The following is a 22,324-nucleotide window of genomic DNA, read 5'->3' on the forward strand; positions in this document are numbered from 1 at the left end:
ACGTATGTCAAAGGGACGAAACTCTTAATAGCGTATCGTAGCAACAAACAGTGAACTACCAAAATGCCAAATACAGGTTTCAGGTATCTGCACTAAGAACCTCAAGTCACCCATTAGTTCTCGCGCTTACGTTCAGTGATTGGAGTTCATCATTTATTCACGATTGATGGAGCTGTTATTGAAGTATGTCTGGAGATATTACACTCACAGGACTTATCAATCAATAAATAATGACAACACAGCAACGTTAATATCAGTGATGTGCACTTGACAGCGACCCGTCTCACTTACATAAACGACTAGTTAAAACACAAAAGAAATCACTAATGAACATGTTCCACTGGAGATGAGACTTGGAGTCCAAATGTGCGTAAGTGTTTGTGTGTGCGTGTGTGCTAGCGTATGTGCATGCACCATTTTGCTAGCCCGAACTTCAGCTGATTTTATAGCTCCTGGTAACAGGGATACGATTGGTACTGCATTAAGACTCATTAAACGGCTTCAGGGCCTATCATTCGGGGTTTTCGAGGAGAAGTTAAGCATCTTCTGCTAAGGATGGGACAGGACTTCGAACCATTGGCATTCGACTCATTAAGTCATTTGAAAAACTGAGACACAAATAATGGCGAATGCTGCAATGTTACCGTACCATAGGAAAATAGTTATAAAACATAAATGGTTGCTAATGAACACGTAATCAAACAGATCACACATCGCCAGGTTTAGTTATCACATTTTTATTTTTTTTATTAAAACGAAAAGTTGAAATGAGATTATTTATAAAAAAACACAACATTCGGCCCCATTGAGAAAAGTACATACAGCTCACTGATTTGTCAAATATATCTTTTGTAAATAACACTTACAATCTACCCAAGAAAATATGTGACAACTATATCATATGATCATGGATCGCGGGTCTAATATTATTGACTGTTAATAATTTAAGTTGTCTCAAATCTTTGGTCCAAAACATTCTACGGGCCATTTACCAATGAATGTCTGCATATATCTACAACATTGAAACCGTTTGATGATAGTCATAAATGTGAGGTTAGATCAAATTTACACATGCCACTTGGCAAGACGAGTAGTAAAACAAGAAGCAACGGTTAGATTTCCCACAACTTTTATTTAAAAATTATTAAATGTCCTTTGTGAAAGCATACTCGCAGAAATACGGTCATTTTCAGAACAAAACGTCTGCTGTCAGGACGTGAAGTGTATGAAGTGTTTCTCAATATTTCTAGAAGTCAGGATTAATGTTTTCTCGCTTTCCGGTTTTGTCAATAAGTGTTGAGTCTTCCCATATGTATCCATTGCTCCAATATGAGACTTACATGGAGTGATATGAATTAAATGTTAATGAACGCAGTGTTAAAGCAGTCAAGTGTCAGATTGAAGGCGTGTAACAAATGGTAAAACAAGAGGGAAAGCCCACGGATAACACCCAACAGTACCGCCCCCTATTGTGATATGCACATGCGTATGAAACATCGACAACAACGCCTGATCAGTCACCTTTTATATCGTCAACTGGGTTTGCACCATTATGCGTCTCTGGCTCTTTCTCATCTTTGATGAAACCAAAGTTGGTAAATTGCATTCCAGCTGCAGTTTCACTTTCTGTTATTTCACTGATAACCTCTTCTTCTGCTTTCTCTTCCTTCTTAACGTGTTTCCTGAAGATATCCAACGCTTTCCTTTCCGTCTGAAGTTCGTCAACTTTCGATTCGTCCCCTTGTTTATCACTACTGCCTCGCTTCCGTCTAATAGCCACGATGGTCTTTTTCTTAATGAAACAGAAACATAGTTTCTCATCAGCAACAACCTGCTCGTCCCCTCCGTCGTCCTTACTTTTGTTCGCGGAGCGCTTGGTCTTGAAATGCTTTGCAAGCACTGGCATTACTCCATTGGGAGGCATGATGTTGTGTTCAAAGAAGTCTGCTCCAACAATCTCTTCCTCTGCTGACACCCTGAGACCGATAACCAGGTCGATGACCTTGAGGATGATTAAGGACAACACTGCTGACCAGAGTATAATTGTTACGACAGCCAGAGTTTGGACGCCAAGGAGGTACCATCCACCACCCTGTAATAATGACAGCGCTGGATACAGAAGCTATAATTAAATCATCATTGCAATGTTTTACATAATCAGCTTTAAATGTGTTATTAACAAAATAATGATACAGTTAGACTAACAACTAGTCTCTGAAATGAACATGTTGTATTGAAAAATGTTTACAGTGAAAAAACGTAAAATGAGATGAGAAGGAGCCCCGAGACTTTCCTGAAGCTCTTGAAATCATGTATCACATATCTATTTCTGTTACGGTAGCCTAACAGGTAAGGCGTTCTCTCGATACAAAACCCGGCTTAGTTCCCCCACATGGGTACACGTTGTGAAGCCCATCATGTGAACTTGAGTATCCCCTCGCTGATAGGGTATTTGACAGTTGCTTTATGTGATGTGCGAGCGTAGGTGTCTGAAGACCAATTTCAACACGTATCTTCACAGGTCTCACATGATGAAGATCCAGCTTTGCTAGTGACGACTTACCCAAAGTAGGCCATGGTTAAAGTTGAACTCCCCTTGAATCTGATCTTTCTGGGCGAAGATACCACAACAAAGAAGACCCCAGATAGAACAAAACAGGTGGACAGAGCTGGCCCCGACTGGGTCATCAATCTTCAGCTTGAACAGCATAAGGTCACTTAAGGCAGCAATAATAGCCCCAACGGACCCTATTATTACAGCTGCCCACGTTGTTGTCACGGCGCAGATTGCTTCAAAAGAACATGATATTTTTTCGTGGGGGAGAACAGTATCCTATATACCTTAATGAGAAAATGGCGTATTTCAGGTGAACGTAAGAATCTCTGTATAAATAATAACGTCTTGCATCATGGACTATTATGGAACAATAGTTTTCTCGATCGGGGGATAATTGAAAAGCTAACCTTCGTTGCCAGACTACAAAGAAAATTGCCAGGTATAGCAAAGTTTTTATTACATTGAGTAATGGATGTCGTTGAGTGGTCAACCCGCGTAGAAGAACAATGCTATTTCTTATGGAGTAAATGGATGGCATTGTCTGATAAGATATTGTCTCAAACTAAAGTACTGATGAAAATACAAAGCTTGGTGACTAAACTTAATGTGGATTTATAGTCCTTTCGTGTAAAAACTACAAGAAAAGGAGTCATTTCTTGGCTACCACTTACGTTTTATATACTTTTGCTGGTGCAGTGGTGAAGTTAAGGGCACGTGCACTGCATATAATCATGCAGAATGCATGTCCATGTCCCAGACATCGACGGCCAAACGAATATATAAACAACTAAGTTGTAACAGCTTAACCGGAGATTCTACTAATTAATATTACATTCCAAGGACACTTTTTAAAAACAAATATAACAAATTATCACAGTGCCATACATGGATGAACATCTCAATACACTTTAGGCTAAATAGAAGCATTAGAAATGAACACCAAACCGTTCAGGTTGAGAGTGCATTTATAAAACACCTAAGATAATTACACCCCATAGGCTTCCAAGAATCAATACATACCGCTGACGGATACCAGAGAGCCAAGAATTCCATTAACAATTAGGGGAATGATGTATTTTCTCTTGTGAAATATATAGCTGAAATATACAACAGAAACTAAAGAAAACCAAAATACCATTAACTAATACGAAGGATAGTTCTTACATTATCATACAACAATGAACAGTTTTGACATAAACTGTTGCTACAAAATAATTAGCATGTTAAATTATAATTACTGTGTCAGCTAAAATTTCAAGTCAATTTGGAAATATTTCAGCGTGGACCCTATCTGGATATATACCATTCCTTCAGCCGTTGGCGATACTACCTCTTAATATCCTGGTATCTTTACAAAGACTCACCTCTCAGGCGGACAACAAGTTAACAACACTTCAACCCCCACTAACAATTAAAGTTAGTAATCTAAACTATCAATCATCAAAATACTTCTGTCTACAGAATATATTAATGAGAATTCATCAATGAAATCAATGTCCTTTCAAAAGTTAATTAAATGAGAACTAACAGTGTTAAAACGACCCTTAACTGTTTTTACAGTAAAATATTTATCCCCTGTGATGGGTTAAATATAGAAATCAAAGAGTGTCATAGTACCTGATGATAAACGCTGTTATTCCACCGCCACACGACGCGAGAATTGTTGTCGCAGCGGCTCTTGAATATAAACAAAAATGATATTTTAATAGTATGAAATAATAGAGAGACGATTTGTGTGAGCTAGTCACGTCCCGTGAAAATCCGGGTTAGAATTGATCTTCAGTAACCTATGTTTTTCATCAGAGGCGACCATGGGTAGGTTGAGACATGTCGTTGTATCTTAATCGCGTATATAGAGGCTAGTGCTGTTGATCACAGGGTTGTGTGGTCCAGACTCAATTATTTACAGGACACGGCCATATAGTTTGAATATTGCCTAGTGCGGCGTACATCTAAAGACACCCACTGTAGTATCACAGCTGAAGAGAGGTTGATTACGTGAGCAACAACCCAAACCATCGTTACGATCACTCATTCTCTAGAACAACAATCAGTGATGAAGTGAAGTTTTACGCCTTGTTTAACGACATCACGGGGTACCGGAAATCGGCTTCACACATTGTACGCATGTGAGTAATCAGACGAGCGAACGCCTTAACCACTAAACCACCCCACCCCCCTGACAACAGTTAGGAAACCGATAATATTACTTCTTGAATGCGATCACATACTAACGGCCGTCGTGTAGCTTAAATGTCAGAAAATGTGACGCTAAACAACAAACAACGAGGACACCGGATGAATGTGTTGATGTAAAGTTTACGTCATGCCACTCTTACTCAGAACGTCTGATCAAGGCTTCAACATTGAGGAAAGCTTTCAAGATGTTTTATGGAAGACATGTAGAGAAAATTCCCAATTTTGACTTATACCATACCTTCCCATATTATATCACATAATGGGACTTACTAAATGTTTTTGAGGGGTGCTACGGGAGGGGCAGGGTACACCCTTTTCGTGAACACCTGATATCATCCCTACGTCATAGCGGTTCATAAACACATGCTTTACTCTCTTTTCTCATGCTGACAATCACTGAATTATTTGGTCCAGTAGTATAGAAAATAGTGGAACTGCTTCAAATCCTTCCCTGAGACTTAATTTTAAAAAATAAGGCTTTGGGAAGGCCCTAATCCCGTTCCACTATTGTCCATACTACATAGGTGCACTATAATTGGTCGACTAGTTTTCGAGAAATGGACTGTTAAGTGAGCCTGTGGTCGGTCGTGAAAAGGCCAAAATGGCCAACGTTTTGTTGTAATTTAGTCTGAATTAATCAAGTGAAGTCATCGAGAGTGTTCCCAACCCAAAACGAAATAATCACTGCTTAGTGAACATGGTGCTAGCCTGGCAAAAGGCTTACGATCTAACGTATTGTTGTGTTTGTAATATAATGGACAAGTTAGGGATGTTGGCGTTTTTATGACTGATATTTCATCATTGTCTCAATGAATAAACAGATCATTATTCATAACTTCAAACTTCACGTATATCCCTAACTATTTTTGTCCAGTATATATTCAGCTGAATGAAACGCAGCTCTCGCCAGTTCCCCGAAGTGTTTTGCTACCATCCCGTTAGGACGTAGTTGTAGGAGATGAGAGCTGCCTGAAGGTGGATGAAAACGCAGGTCTCGGCAATCGCCGCCTTGGTACCGTCTAAGCATGACAAGTATCAGTGCGTGCGTGTGTATAGGCACAGCTGTGGTGATACACGGTCTTTTGACAGCTGCCCGAAGGTGAATGAAATGCAGGCGTGCTACCATCTCGTATTTGTGGCGTTGTCAGAGCTGTCTGAATGTTAATAAAACGCAACCTCACTACCGCCTCTAGGGGTGAGTATTAGTGCGTGTGTGTCTCGGCTGTTTATAACGATGATACACGGGTGGCTGACTAGCGAGGATACAGCTGTCTGAAGGTGAACTAAACAGTCCTCCTGGGGGGTTCCCTCACTATGGTATAGTATAGGAGTGGCTCCAAGTGAGCGATGTGGGTGCAAGAGTCTCAGTGGGTGGGTGTTTATCTCGGATTTCATAATGCATGGTTGGCTGACTAGCAAGGCAACAGGTGCTTGATGGTGAATGAAATGCAACTCTCGCCCCCGTCTAATTGTTGAGCTGGTGCCGTTGGCGACGGCCGACTGAATAGCGAGGTGATAGCCGTCTCAAGGTGAATGAAAGCAGTTATCAGCAGTCCTTCCGAGGTGGTCGCCTCGGCCTGTTATTTGGCTGTGATGTCCGCGGAGTAATTTATCGTGATTCTTCTTCTGTAATAAATGTTTGGTTTTCATGAGGAGGGCTTCTGGGGCCTGCTCCCTCCCTTGTTCTATGAGCTTTTCTTCCTCTTCTTTGCTGAAGACACGACATTTACGATACTTGGTTTGAATCTTCTCTGGTATTTTCCGAGTTCCGAGAGTACCAAACTCCTCTTCTGAGACTTTGTTTGCCTGACAGCGTGGTGGAAATATGATCTTCTATTATGTGAGCTTCAATTCTGCCAGAACTCTGATTTTGTCACGTTTATTTGCATTGAGTTGCTGTCTGCGAGACACATACGTGGGTGCCAATCTGATCAACCCCGTTGCTCAGCCCATTATTTTGATGCCCAGCACCATGGACACGGTAATGATGGACAACAACCTGATGCCTGACTCACCTAATCCCATACTGGATGTTCCCAGGGCAATGATTGCGCAATCCACATAATTGACGGCAATATTTTTTGGTACAAAACTCTCTGCATGTCGCGCTCCAGTTCGATATGCTGTTTGATTCACAAAACTGCTGCAACCGAAACCCATCTACAGTTGTTTCCAACATATTCGCCACGTCATCCACGACCAGGCACAGTCCTATTCTGTGTTCTTGCAGGTTTTCCCTTTCACGATAAGACATTCAATTTATCCCCCATCAATCGTCAGTGAATATACTTGAGTTTAATAAAATCAAAATGTTCAGGTGTTAAGATGGCCTTCAATGCAAAGATTGAATGAACTTGCATACCCTGTAGCCCATCGAGGTGTGTGGTGGGGGCTCTTGCTGGTCATATGCAAATACGACATTATTGATTTCGATGCCGTTTATGCCAGCGGATTTTCATCTCATCCAGAAGTCAGCATTTGTGCCGGGACATCTCTAAATAAACCTTTATGATAAGTATTGTTTATACCCAAGAGTCTGGCTCTTCATTAAATTTGTTAAAATACATCCATTGGTTTCCCTTCTCTGGATAGGAGACAAGCGTGTAACCCGTTACATCTGTAAATGACAATACATGCAGTCGCTTTTCCTCAGACTGAATAAAACTATCCAGTAGACCCCCCTTGGTTTTTAGTTCTACAAGACTGTGATCATCATCTGTGATGGGATAGGGGTAAGAAGGCATGAGATTGATAATCCAGTTCAACTGAGATTCGACGATGTCTTCTCGTTGAGCATATGCACCCTTCTGAATTGCAGTCCGTACAGGTCGTTTTCTTCCTCGGGCACAATGAATCCTTCCATGTCCCTGAAATAGGCTAGCGTGATGTTGTGATGGTGCATATTGCATATGAGTGTGTTACAAATTAGTTTTCAGTTGGTTTTCCGATAATGTCTCTGGCGTGCACCTCAAGCTTATGAAATGTATGGAAAATCCTAGCTGTTCATATCATGCCATTGATATTCATTCACACGCACGCAAATGGAACAAATGTGGCCGTGTTGTTGCTTGGACCACTGAAGTTGGATGCCTTTCACAATTTCGATGATGCTGTTTGGTGGTTTACCAAGGAAGTCTTGGATGACCAGTGAGGAATTCGTTGAATTCCGACACCACTTGCAACTCTGCATTTTGCGTCCTCGGTTTGTTCGATATAAAGTGGGCTGCCTTATGCAACATCGGACGATGATTGAGGTGCATTTTTGCATCGGCAAGTAAGCAGCGTTCCTTTGTTCATGATTTTTGACAAGTAGTGATTCTTGTTTTCCATGAAAATGAGAGGAGAGCCAACCATGATGTGCGTTTCAGATCACTGAGCGTGTTATTGATGTCGTCCAGGTTGGACAGCTCGTCCATTCATCTTCGTCATTACCTCTTGTTGTTCACTGCTCCTGTGGTGCTGAAATTGCCTAGGTCGTTGTTGCCACCACCATCACAACCATTCCTGACTGGCACGTTGACGCATCTGTAAGTGTTGTTTCTCAGTTTCAAGGCATACAGTTTGCTGTCGATACATTTCTTGCAAAGCAGTGATAAAAACAATTCACTGGCATGGCTCTCAACAGGCTGGAAGGCCATTTACCTTGCACGTTGCCCTTTATGCTCAGCTGACTGAGCTGAACGCACAGCTCACGGTAATGGATAATGCTCGGGAAATTCGATTCGGACAGTTTGACGAAGTACGAGGTCGTTCTTGGAAAACCTGAGCATTTTCACCATGGGTCAACCTAGTTTGATGGGTCAGTCTCCAGTCATTACCTTGAGTGTACCGTCAAACTCGCCGAGTTTGAGCTTGCTGTGAAGGGTTAGAAGATTTCGTACTTCAGCATGCACATGTAAAACCACAGGCGCCCACTGCGGGTCCGAAAAATCGATAAACTAAGTCCGGTTTACTATCCAACCCCCTTACAATATAAACTATATACAAAACAAAAATGCAGTTTGTATTATTAACCAATGAGATTCCCGGAGGTCATGAAGCATGTCGCTGACGATCTAGTTTTGTATAACTTCCGGTACAGCAACTCCGTCTTTGGTGATTTAATAAAAACAAGTCGTGAGACTTTTAAAATACGATATATTCAATGACGAGTCCGAAATTGGTCTGTTTTCGATCACGTCGCCGTGATTTGGTGATGCACATTTATCGTTTATATAGTAAGGGGGTTGGATAGTCAACCGGACTTAGTTTATCGGTTTTTCGGACCCGCGGTGGTCGCCTGTGTTTAAAACCCATTGGTCAACACACGGTGTACATTGTTCATGAACAGCTTGTTGTTGTTTGTCTCTGCACTGATGTTCAACCACCACTTGTGATTCCCGGGGGCGTGATGTACATGTTACATACATGTAAGACGCTATCATATATATTCAATATGTATGCACCGGGAGCGTTTTACCCTAAAAGCAATGTTGATCCCACCCGGATGAACGTCGTGGTGGATGCCAAGGACAGTTCCCACATTTCAGCATGATTCATCAACGTCTTTCAAAAGTATAGGTTTTTGGTCATGAATGTCAAAATGGTGCACGCTTGGTTTAACAACCTGATGAAGTTCCTGCAGTTCATTTTCGCCATGTGGTGCATAACGACCAGTTGCATCGTGACGCTGAACAACACACATCACAATCTGCTGAGTCAGTCCATGTTTTTGTTCATGTGTACTACCAAATCAGATGCATTCTGAAAGAAATCGGTGCACCGCTTCTGCAGGGCAAGGCATGGAATGCAAAAAATAACCCATATGGTTGGCGTGGGTATGAACCCATTTGCATTTGCTGGGTACCAAGCATGGTTTGGGCATTCATTTGCATTTGCTGGGTACCACGCATGGCGTGGGCATTCATTTGCATTTGCTGGGTACCAAGCATGGTTTGGGCATTCGAGGAAGGCAGCAAAGAGCTGGTGATGGATTGGGGCTACATCATTACCTTGTGACGAACGAGTGGAACAACGATAACATGGCTTTTGGCAACAGCAATGATTACCACGTGTATAGGTTCCAACAGGGCCCTGCGGACAATTCGAAAATGTTGATGCTGGACACAGTCGTGCGGGCACCATGCGGTTGAACAAGTCGATTCAAATATATCGCTGGGCAATACTGGGTGTGCAGACGCAAACACATTCTGGTATCTTGGATCAAGAGCAATGTGTTTTACTAAGCGGATCTCTGGAGAATGACAATGACAATGCACATCAAGGCACCTGCGACTTTAAAGTGACTCGGTTGAACAAGGGGTATGGTTTCACAGCAGAGCAGCTAGCCAAGATCATGCCGGCCAAACGAGCCATCACAAAACTGATTTTGCGTGCCATTTTACCGGTCAGTGACCACGTTCAATGACTGTGGCAAAGTCGTTTGCACGCCAAAATCGTTTGTCGTGATCCCGACAGCTATGCTGTGGACAATATCTCTCTGGGGTGCTATATGGCATCGAGATTCACCACCAGTACTCTGGAAAGCTATCCATCCTGTACGTCGAGTCCTGAGCCACCGACGATCATCAAGGACAAGAGTAACACACTGTGGAATGTCAACCTAAAATGACGCGGTGATCAAAGATATCGATCTCGTTGATATGTCGCTCGGGGAGTACCTGACCAACAAGTACACCCTGTGACTGTAAAAGTGATCCACAGATTACAACAGGCTGCACGGTGTCGGACGTCGCATTGACAATGGCAGCGAGGGGATCACCGTCCAGGTCACCAAGATCTGGGCAAACTAAACTTTTACTTGCATGTGATCATGGATGTGCAACTGAACATAGACAGTGGGAGATTTGTGCAAGCCATCTATTGATCTGCCTTGTGATTCTCACTGTGCGATCATGTGTGACCAGATCGGGTGTGGGAAAACAGTCTTCGTGCTTTAAAAAGTCCATTGATTGAAAACCTCTCCACCGATTTTACTCAAATACATGCACCACAGCAGTAGGGACCTGTCACTGTAACACCTGCTGTGTGACAATAGTGTGAGGCGACGTTGGACATTTTAGTCTTTTCAATGCAAAATTGGATTACAATTCGTCGAATAGTTTTTGAGATATTGACTTAAGTGAACATGTGGTCTGTCGGCACCTCTGTAGTAGTATAGACCGTAGTGGAACGGGATGAGGGCCTTCTCAGAGCATTAAGTGAGAAATAAAGGCTCGGGGAAGGACCTGAGCCCGTTCCACTATTGTCTACACTACTGGTCCAGACCCGATTTGTTTACAAACATCATACAGCTGTAATAACTGCTCATGATACAATCATAGTTGTACAATCAACTCTGCTTTGGGCAGAGATTTCTTATGAATGTTCAAAGGATTTTGTAGCTTTTGACAAAACGAACTTACCATGAGCTAAACCAAGCAGAAAATCAGAAATGTTATACGATGCATGATTACGTACTCGCACAAAACTTGTCATGTAGAGATCAATAGTGCAGTAGTGAGGTGTGTGCCCATCACACAGAAGGCCCCAAATCGATCCCCAGTGGAAGAACCAAGGTTCGGGCCCCAAGGTAGGCACACTTGTTCAATATTCGTGGACAAGGTACATACTTAAATCCAGATTGTCTCCGTTTACCCAGTTGTAAAATGGGTACCCATGAGGATGTGCTGGCAAATGTGAGTGTTTAGTTCAATGCGCCTATCAGGCAGCATTTCTGTATGATACCCAGAGAGGTGAAAAACTATTTGATAGTACGATGGTGTCATATGCCATCAATGACAGCAATGTATATACATAACACCTTGAGCAGGTAATGTGCCTGGATATGTGCGTCATATAAGCAGACCGTTACATACAATTACTATCACGTGAAATATACATCACAAACAGTGGTAAAGAGTACCTTGTAGCAAGTTTCCATTTGCCTCCGCTTATTCCGAATGTGCTTCCACAATTAAACCCAAGCCAGCCCCACCTGAAAATTAAAGGCCTTTTGCAATTTTTTCCCCAACGCAAATATTCAAGATTACAATCATAAAATGATTTTTCAACATATTTCAACAGCGTAAACTTATAACAAAGGTAATGTTAGTCATTTTTATCTTAAATCTACAATTCCACTGGAGGATGTACGACAAAAAAACACCCACCAGAGCATGAACAATCCCAAGAGAGTATTTACAGGGTTGGAAGATGGTATGTGCTGGTAGATCCTGCTGTCCTTCATGAAACGTCCTTTCCTGGGTTTCAGCATCACTGCTGCAATGAGTGCGGTCACTCCCCCAACTAGGTGGACCGGCCCCACTCCAGCCACATCTACAACGAAAAGCTTCTTCAGCCAGCCCTGGTCCGCCCACACCCAGTGAGCGGGGAACGAGTAGACGAAAGTGTTAAAGAGGGAGAACACGATGTATGCCATCAGTTTGGTTCGTTCGGCCATTGCACCTGAATGGAGGAAATGGTCATTGTTATTACATGCATCTTTTGATACAGGTGTGAGAATTTGTGGAGATAACTAACCATTTTAAATCGAGGACAATGGATTGAAAATCCCCCTTGTTTTACATGTGTCATTCAAATACATGTATCTCTCTCTCTCGAGAGAGGAACTGTACGTTCAATATCTAAAAAGACTAACTTGACCAGTGGGTTGGATGCATATCCGACACTCCACTCTTAAGCTCTGGAACAACTGGGCAGCGTTCCCGTTTAGAATATGTCATCAGCAACCAATGCCTGTCATGGGCTAAGTAACTACACTAATGTTTGCGATTATAATGCTAAGTCTATGGTCATGATGTCAATCACAGGACTGTCTGGTACAGACTTACTGCTTATAGGGCGCGGTGTCTGGGATTTGGCGGCATTAACAAAACACAAACCTGATACAATCGTTGTTGCCGTTGTTGCAAAGGAGGCTTGGAACACGAATTTGGAGTAGATGTTGCCAATGTTTTCTCCGTCTGCAATGAAAAAAATGAAAACTGAACAGATGCATACTGGAACCAGAGTTCAGTTAGTTGGTACTTAACTGTGAAGCCATGCTGGAATGTAAGAATTCAGGACAATTGTCAAAGAAGACAATCAGTGTTGTAAAAACACACACAAAGCCATCTTGGTGGCCACAGAGAAGGATGTGTAGGGACAGGTCAAGGAAGTATTTCCCATACACGTACATGTCAGCTTCAACAAGATGTCTCAACAGAGGGCTTTTACGGTCACAAAACTGTAAACAACAATGTTACTTCAGTGACAGTTTGGGTCGATTATACTTGCTTTGTATATAAAATAAGTTGACGTGTTGAGATTCGCTCACCTGGATTAAGGAAAAAGTAGCCCACACCAGTGAAACCGTTGGTCCCAGGATCCCCACCAAACGTCAAGCCGTACCCCAGGGACCAGTAGGTGATCCCACCAAACACAACATCCACAACGTTCTTCAACATGATGTTAACTTCGTTCTTCCTGCTCGCCATCCCGCTCTCCAGCAACCCAAAACCTGCAATATAAGTCATATCTTAGAATAGTATTTCATGAAGGGCCAACTGCAATACACCTCAATCCAGATGATCTGCAGATAAGGTTTTATCAATGTTTCCGTATTGAATGGACTTGGCACAGTATTTAAAACAACTAGGAGATCTCAGGATACTTAACTGCCTCCAGACATCTGACACATATATTATCTCCTTCCATATATTTTTGCATCTGTGTCATCACATATTACCTTTTTGATAAACTTCTTGGCCGCCCAACTGACTCATAGGATGTAGACACAAAGTACAAATATATCCAATGCAAAAACGCAATTGTATGATACATGTGGTCTTTCCCTTGGGAACATTACCTAATACAGGCTATTCCTGATGGCAAAAATATCATGAGATGGATTGATAGACTGTCGACGGCGCTTTCTTCTTGATTCAAGCGTTAAATACCTATCAGTACCATGCACTGTATAAAGAATTACCAGACCATTAAAAAATCAGTATCCTGGATCAGGCTACCAAGGCGTGTTCACAAGAAAGGCAACATTTCTTATAAAACATTGCGTACTGACGACTTAATCGATGTTACGTAATTCAATGTAAGTACGTTTTCTGAACATTGACAACAATGCCGTTGTCTCAGAGATTTGGGATTGAAGACAAATAGATGTGAATGAGTGAGTGCGGTCGTTGGAGAATTAATCTTCAGAGACAGACGGTCTATAATCAACGAGGTGAAACCGTAGTATTCACGGAAGACCAACCGCGGTTGGTGCTGCAGTGCCTCAGCATGGAAACTGGCAGTTGTAGAAATGTCAGCGAACTGGACACAACGACAAATCGGACTCTAACATCATTAACAGGAAATTTGCAGGAAGGTTCCAATTTGTTACATCTTTGAGGGGCATTTAGAAGTGGAAACATAAATCTGGCGTTACAATTTGTAACTTTACAAAGGCAAACTCTAACCTGGATCACAGTGATTACACGCTCACTGTACCTTGTTGCCTCAACGTAACATTTGCAGGTGGTTCAGGGATCACCATGGCAACAGTTAAACATTGTTAAGCATTTATATCTAATATGTAAACAATGAGTTAGGTGCATGCTCTTTGTTGCTTGGTGTCTTCAGTAACTCATACGTGGTATATGCTGGGGAAGTCTGTAAATATTATTAGTTGGTGTTAAACTGGCAAATAAATGCAATCTTTGACACGGGTGTGTTATGTCTTAAGGCATATTTGTATTGAAATGATAAAGATTATGTCATCCTAGGCAACGTAATAATCATAATGGTATTATTCGAAGTATACTTCGATCAAACGTTTACAGACTTTGCACCGTGGTGGTCTAACGTGACAATTGCAGATTGATACGATAATACTGGGATCAAGAGGCAAAACGTTTACAGACTTTGCACCGTGTTGGTCTAACGTGACAATTGCAGATTGATACGATGATACTGGGATCAAGAGGCAAAACGTTTACAGACTTTGCACCGTGTTGGTCTAACGTGACAATTGCAGATTGATACGATGATACTGGGATCAAGAGGCAAAACGTTTACAGACTTTGCACCTTGTTGCTTTGGCGTGACTAATACGGGTGTGTTCAGATAATACTGGAACACAGGGGAAAAACGTTTACAGAGTAGGATCCTGCTATTCCACCATAGCATTTGGAGGTGGTTCAGGGATCACTTTTGACCCCGATATATGCAATGAAACCCACGGAAACAATATGTAAGCCGAGATAAATTATGCTCGATGTATGCTCTGATTATGTTTGGCGTCTGCAGCAACTTAAACGTCTTACGGAGGAACGGTATATACCGGAGAAATCTGTTAAAATCATTAGTCAGAGCTAAACTGGCAAATAAATGCAATCGTTAGTACATAAGTTTTATATTTGAGTTCAAGTGTATATTGAAATTATCAAAATTATATCATTCTAAGCAACTTTATCATTAACGGTATTATTCAAATATTACTCCTTAACTCTGAAACATTTTTGTGTCTGAGCGACGGAATGTTTTAAAATTTCTTCATAATATTCGCATAGTTTAATTACAGAAGTACGGAAGCGTATTAGGGCCACGGCGAAAAATGTTTTTGGTGCCAAAAGGAGTCAAAAAGGAAATGGTTTCCGTGTCTGGGGGAACTAAGTTCACCATTTCAGATTAATCTATAACATATATCGAGTATCTCTTTCAGGAGATACTAAGTCCTACGTAGGAGATAGTAAGTTCTACTTAGGAGATATTAAGTACTACGTCAATCTGCCGACATATACACATTAAAAATGTGAATATCTATAAAATACGGAAGCGTATTAGGGCCTCGGTGAAATTTTTTAGTGTCATTATCTCCTACGTAGGAGATACTAACTCACTAGACTCACTGATGTAAATGAAGCCGCATACTTCAGTGACCTGTTCTAAACTGGATTTTGCAAAATAATCCATACTGTTTAAAGGTGCTGTTTAGACATGGACTGATGTATAATAAAACAAATTCGTAACGTTGCTGACAAGGTTTTGTCATGCGTTTAACCAAAGATTGAACTCGGTGAAAAATGGCAAAATCCCATCAAAACTTTACACCAAAACTCAGCAGTTCCCATGCACGATATTTGCACATGCTTTTCAGCAGTTTGATGAACTATCCTTGTGCATTTATTCTGCATAAGGTTTGCAGTTGTTTCCCCCAAGTTGGTGGAGAAATATAAACTTCGTTGAAACCATGTATACATATATAACAGATAGAGTGTGTTGTAAGTGAGTGTAGACTTGTGATGGGTAGTGTAATTGTTGCATATTACTTTCATGTGTGGGGCCGACTGTTGTACTCGCGTTCAGTTTGCCATATTGTTAGGGTTGTAGTTAGTTCACTGTATGGTACCCTTCGTTACATTTTTCTATTATGCCCTAGATATTTCAGAGGTCGTTGCACTTTAGTCCTAATCTGCGTGCACAGACATGTCTATCGGTGGCAGTCTGTGCGTACTTATATCCTTATACTTATGCACAAATCTATAATGACAATCTTTTGCCTTTTTTTATTTGCTTTACGCCACATTCAACACAAATCCACCACAGTCAACTTCTAAACAATTACGAAAAAATAAAGACAAGCGGAGGACGTGTCATAACGAGAATTTCATATCAGACCTCCTCTGTCCGTCTGTCCGTGTGTGTGCGTGTGTGAGTGCGTGAGTGCGTGTGTGTATCCGTGTGTGTGAGAGAGAGAGTGAGAGAGGGAGAGCACCCTTAACTGCAATTAGATCAAGATCCACGTCACCCAAACGTAACAAACAAACACACACACACACACACACACACACACAGTGAATTAACACTGCGTTAGTGTCATAAATATGCATTGACGTGCATGTCTACTATCTAACGTCCTGCAGAACCAACAAAAAAAACAAAAAAACAAACAAAAAAACAAAAAACAAACAAACAAAAAACAACAACAAAAAACAAAAAACAACAACAAAAAAAAAACCCCTTTCACCTTGGACCTAATACGCTTCCGAATTTAATAGATATTCACATTTTTAATGTGTATATGCAGGCAGATTGATGGGTGGAGAAACAGTGGTGTTCTTTTGGTCACACTGCAGTCATGTGTTCTTGTACGTGATCTTGCGCTGAATATTACATTTAGTCATTATGGTCCATGTCATGAGAAGGTTCCATGTAATACTTAAAACAGCTTAACAGCTACCTCAATATTGTTGTTAGGTATGTGTAGTTCTAAAGCTGTGCTTGTTACATGGGGTTGGATGTAGCGAACGTGGTGACCTGGTTGGCAGCATGACATTCCACTCCGATACCAGTCAGTGTATTGTCTGGTCTGAATTCCATTGTTGAATGCAGAGTTTAACAAGTATACCATGAAATGATTAAAAAAACCCACAAACTTAAAAGAAAACAAACACACACACCCAAAAAATGCAAAAAACAAAAACAAAACAAAAAAGGAAAGAATAAAAAACAAAAAGAAAACAACAACAAAAAAGAACCCCCCAAAAAACAAAAAACAACAACCCCAAAACCTAAAAAAAACCAAAAACAAACAAACAAAAACAAAACACGGAACACGTAAAGCTGGTATGATGCTACAAATTTAAAGTTGTGCAGTTTTCTTGTGATACATGTTTTGTTTGAGCAGCTAAATAGGTTTGCCTGACATCAGTCACTTATATTTTTGCGTATATTGCTGACAGAATATTCAAGGTATATAAACGAGATCAAAGGATATCAACTAAAACATTTAACGTAATTTGTTGAACTCTCCGTGTCCCTGACTTCATTTGAACTGTACCACTACAAAAATATTATTTTGGTGTAAAGTATTCATATCCATTATATCTAAATGTGAATAGGAATATTAGGTAAACAATAATTTGAATAAAAAACATTTGATGTAACAGTTTGCCGTGAAATGTGTACATACTCTTGACATATATACCACAGCATAATGATAATACCAAAAGGCTTTAGCAATAGCGTTGTTGTTTTTGCTCTACAAATGCATTGACACGACTGAAATATCTCAGTCGATATGATTGTGTATTATTGCAGCGCAACATGAGGAACATGGGATTATTGAAAATACACTCGATGTCACTGATGAAGGGTCAGGCTATTAGTAACACTATTTCGTAAAAGTAAATGGTTCGTTTTTGTTGTATGCAACTGAATGTTTTACAATCGTTCTTAGCAGTAAGAAAAAAACACATCAGGCCGTTGAAATGTAAATGTCATTATTACGTTCTTTAAAGTCCGATACATTCTATCGCAAATGGTACATGTTTTATTCACATTTTCAATGTTGCTTTATTCGTGGAGAGTGGAGGACAATAAATCCTTTTTCACTGTCGTTCTTTGTTAGGGTACCTGTTTGAATTCGCATGTTGACACGTATTTTGACACTTGCTGAAAGGGGCCTTTTAAAATCTGGTCAAACTCAGCAGTAGTTTGGGAGTCAGAGTGATATTGGTTGACTTTGGCAGGGATTTCAAGCCAGTGCGTCAGTGGGATATGCAGGTCGCCCAAGAGTCACGACAATCCGAGATGACAGGCATATGATTAACCCTGCGTCGCTTAACAAAATCCTTAACGCAGCGGATCTTAAGACAGAACACTTTACAATGTAAGGATATCCATGAAGCACCGTTCGTCTAACCTGTAGTGCGTCCACCATTAACACCACGTCACAGAGAGCCGTGTTTGAGATGGGTACACATCATGGCATCTGGAATGAAAGTCAATGGTGTGCTCTTCTTAGATGAAAACAGATTCAGTCCGTCCTTCAATGATGGCCGGCTGTGGATATATCGTCGCAATAGAGAGCAAATCACAGACGCAGCCGTGGCCAAATATAGCCGATGTGGCAGAGAGTCGGTCTGTGGTTTCGGCAGGAATAGCTCCTTCTGGACGTACTCCACTGCAAGTGGTCGACGATAATCGTACCATACAGCATTACTGGGACGAGATTTTGGCTCCTATAGCAGTACCATTCCTTCAAGAAATACATGGCTTTTCAGGTGGACATCGCTAGGCCTCATAGGGCCAGGAATGTTATGGAATTTCTTAGGCAGCAGGGTGTAGAGCGGATGGCGTGGCTACCATGCTCGCCAGACGTGAACCCAATAGACCTTGCATTAGATGAAATCTAACACACATCACCCAGAGCCACTGGATCTTCCAGGACTCTGTAGAACTCTAGTTGAGGTATAGAGTGCGATTCCGGAAGCTTTCTTTATAAAGTTGCTAAGGAGCACGAGAACAAAGTGGTCCTGTGTCTAGCACGGACGAGGAGGGTACAAAAGATGTTGAAGTGAGTGAGTGAGGGAGTGTAGTCTTACACCACCTTTTGCAACATTCGAGCAATATCATGGCGAATAAGAACAGAAATGAGATTCAGACATCGTTCCCATGTGGGATATGACACCTAAAATGGGCATCACACATTCTACCCATGTAGGGAATCGAACCTTGTCTTCGGCTCGACGACCTAACGCTTTAACCACTACGCTAACCCACCACCCCAACCCACCACCCCGTGACACAAGTCGGTAATCACAAGTAAGTCGGGAATATCTTGCCGTCTAACAGACCTGTCAGATTTAAATGGTTTGCAGTTCAACAACATGCCAGACCGAGCGTTTCATATTTTTCAGATGTTAAAAAAAACGGCTTCACGAACCGATCTAATATGCCTTTAAGTGTCAAGCGTTAAACATGACTTTGCTTAAAATTGAGTGAGTGTTTTCCTTATTTCAGAAATCAATTCACCTTTTACCCGTTTACAAGCCAGTGCCTTACTAACCAAGCGTATGCTACTCGCTCCACAGAGCGTGGAGTTAATTAAATCCCGCCGACCTAACTGGCTGCCTGTGCACTTTTCGATGTAGCGGTACCGTCTATCTAGTGGCCACTGTATATTTATTCATGGTTTGGTAATGAGCAATATTTGTCAGTGTTTATTGTGGCTTTAATCTCAGTTCTTCGGTCTTGAGTTACATTGAGATACAAGAAATACAATTGCAATACCTTTCCTATGTTTAAGAAACATGTGCGCACACTTTCTCAGTAAAGTACAGGTCCTTGTGCTTTTGTTGGGTTGACTCCATACGGGATTCGAACCCACACTCACACTCACGCGCACCTAATCGCCAGTACACAGAATCAGCCGTCCTACCCACCCAGCCATCACAAAACGTGACAAGTAGTAGTCTAGACCACGGACCATATTTTCTGGTATCACTTTATTCTCATTTCATAACGCTATGAAGTCCACAAGAGGAATTTAGAAGTTGAAAGAAAATGAACGCATGGCAATTTTATGGATAAGAACATCTTTTATAATGTGCTAATCCCTGCTCCTTCATCACATGAACGATAAAGTTATTACATCTGGCGATGAAAAATACAGTTCGATTTTACCGGGGTGACACACCATCGATATATACGTGTAATGCAATCACCATTTAAATAATGCGAAATACAAACTGGATATCATCATGTCTAATATACGGATACCCAACATATCATTTTATTAGTCAATACTGGATCAGTTTGTCAGTATACATGATAACGGTGCACTTGTCAGCTTGACATCTACAGATGTAGAATGTCTATCATATTGGAATACATAAGTGAACCTGACATATGAAGTGTATAATAACATAACTAATAACATATTTATTTGAAATCCACGAATGCAAAAACTTGCAGGGTGTGTTTAGGTTGGTGAAAAGGGCGATGTAGTGTGAATCAGCATATCTGGTATATGGCGAGTATTATACGAGCAACTATATAGTTAAAGGCCACTGTCCTTGAAAAACCTTTAACGCCATGTGCTTTACTATTTTCCCCAAATGCTGATTAAAGATGCTAAGTGGAAGAAAATATTGTTTGGGTAATATCAGTTCCAGACACTTAAAGATGACGACAAGTCTCATCCTTTACAAACATTAGGTAATTTTATTTAAAATGAAGCAAACAATTAATGTAGCAACGCGTTTTCGTTCATCACCCAATTACAGTTATTTGACCATCAGCCGAATTTTAATCATACATTAGTTTGCTAACCCGTTTAATCTGAACATTTGCGATTAAACGTTTTTGGAGGTACGCAAATATGCTACAGTTTTTACTTTTTGATACCCTACAGCAGGTTAAAAAGAAAAAAACCTTACCAGACTGCATCGTAAATATGATAAAGGCACTGGTGAGAATCCATGTGGCATCGTCCCACGGTGAATTGGCCTTCGATTCATACGCCTCTGTTACAACTGAAGTCACACTCTCGTTCCCGTACGCCACTGTAACGTTCGCCATCTTGAAACTGAACTCCGCTTAAATGTCTCAGTACTGAGTACGTATGTACACAGACAGCACTGTAAATACGTGTTTCAGGCGCATGTTAAATATTTATTGACAATTGGTAAGAAACGAAGACTGGAAGACTTTTATTGTTATTTGTAAGAACGTCCGCTGAAGCGTGTTTACTCGACGTATGTATGAATTGGTTTTATTCTCTAAGGACAGGCGTTAAAACCACTTCAATGTGCTGTTTATCTGTAGCTGAACTGTTCGATAACCATTGTCGTTGCTGTCATAGAAGCAACATCAACACACAAGGTGGAAATAGCTCAGCTCGGTTAGGACGGCGTTTTCAAAGTCTGTTTTGTACAAATGACCTTTTGTTTTCTCCAAGAATTGCCTTTAATGATAGCATTCGTTAATAATCAGAAGCGCGGTCCAACTATCAAACAGTTCATTCTGTTTGATCAACCAGAAAACCCAGGAACGTAATAAACGTATCCATAGATACAAGTGATCCCACTGATAATCGTTCTCAATGATTAAAATGTATCGGAACGTTATCATCATCTTATAATACCGTTGCCTATTACAGGCATTCCCTGTACTGGATATACACTAACAGGACATATCTTTGGACATAAAAATAAGAAAAAAAAACAGACGTATTTAGCATCGAAGCTTGAGGTGGGTGGGGAAGGGTGATTAATCGGGTTGTGGTGAATATGTGGTGGGGTGCTGGTGGCTATGGACACACACATTTAAGAGAACTGAACACCACTAGGGGAGCATTTGTTGCAGAAATGTCAGTGTGTCACAGTGTGTCAACTGTCATGCGTTTCAGCACACCTAACAAAATCCAATACGGTTTTGATGTCTTTACATTCATTTTTTGAGATTAAACATTCTCCCTAACGTGCTGCTCACTGGTTGTAAGTGAGTGCGTGAGTTCTGTTTTACGCAGGACTCAGCAATCTTTCAGCTACGTGGCGGCTGATAAATTGTAACATAATCACGTTACCCTGTCTCAAAGACACCTGACGTCTTCTTTCCCGTTTGCTTTCACTGCATATACATGTATTTCTCACGGAAGGGATCGTTTCCATCAAACCAGGGTCTCAGTGCCCTTTGGATATGAAAGGGATAGCGTGATACAATCACTAGGCAAATATCAACGGTGCTGCATTTCTGTGATATGTTTGGTAAACAAAGGGAACGGTCGATAATCATGTCTCATTT

General features: G+C 41.1%; 1 protein-coding gene across 1 annotated transcript; it reads right to left on the reverse strand.

Moving 5' to 3' along the window:
* Positions 1 to 721: 721 nt before the first annotated feature.
* On the reverse strand, positions 722 to 21,135 carry LOC137276914 (putative ammonium transporter 3). The gene is made up of 9 exons (XM_067808564.1): positions 20,959 to 21,135; positions 13,074 to 13,256; positions 12,640 to 12,720; positions 11,908 to 12,202; positions 11,661 to 11,732; positions 4,175 to 4,234; positions 3,578 to 3,654; positions 2,564 to 2,790; positions 722 to 2,092 (listed from the first exon to the last, which is right to left on the reverse strand). Exons 1-9 carry the CDS (start codon positions 21,098 to 21,100, stop codon positions 1,514 to 1,516), a joined length of 1,716 nt encoding a protein of 571 aa, XP_067664665.1. The 5' UTR covers positions 21,101 to 21,135; the 3' UTR covers positions 722 to 1,513.
* Between the last annotated feature and the right edge of the window lie 1,189 nt (positions 21,136 to 22,324).

Source organism: Haliotis asinina, chromosome 3 (genome assembly GCF_037392515.1).
Source record: "Haliotis asinina isolate JCU_RB_2024 chromosome 3, JCU_Hal_asi_v2, whole genome shotgun sequence".
In the NCBI taxonomy this organism is placed as follows: domain Eukaryota; kingdom Metazoa; phylum Mollusca; class Gastropoda; order Lepetellida; family Haliotidae; genus Haliotis; species Haliotis asinina.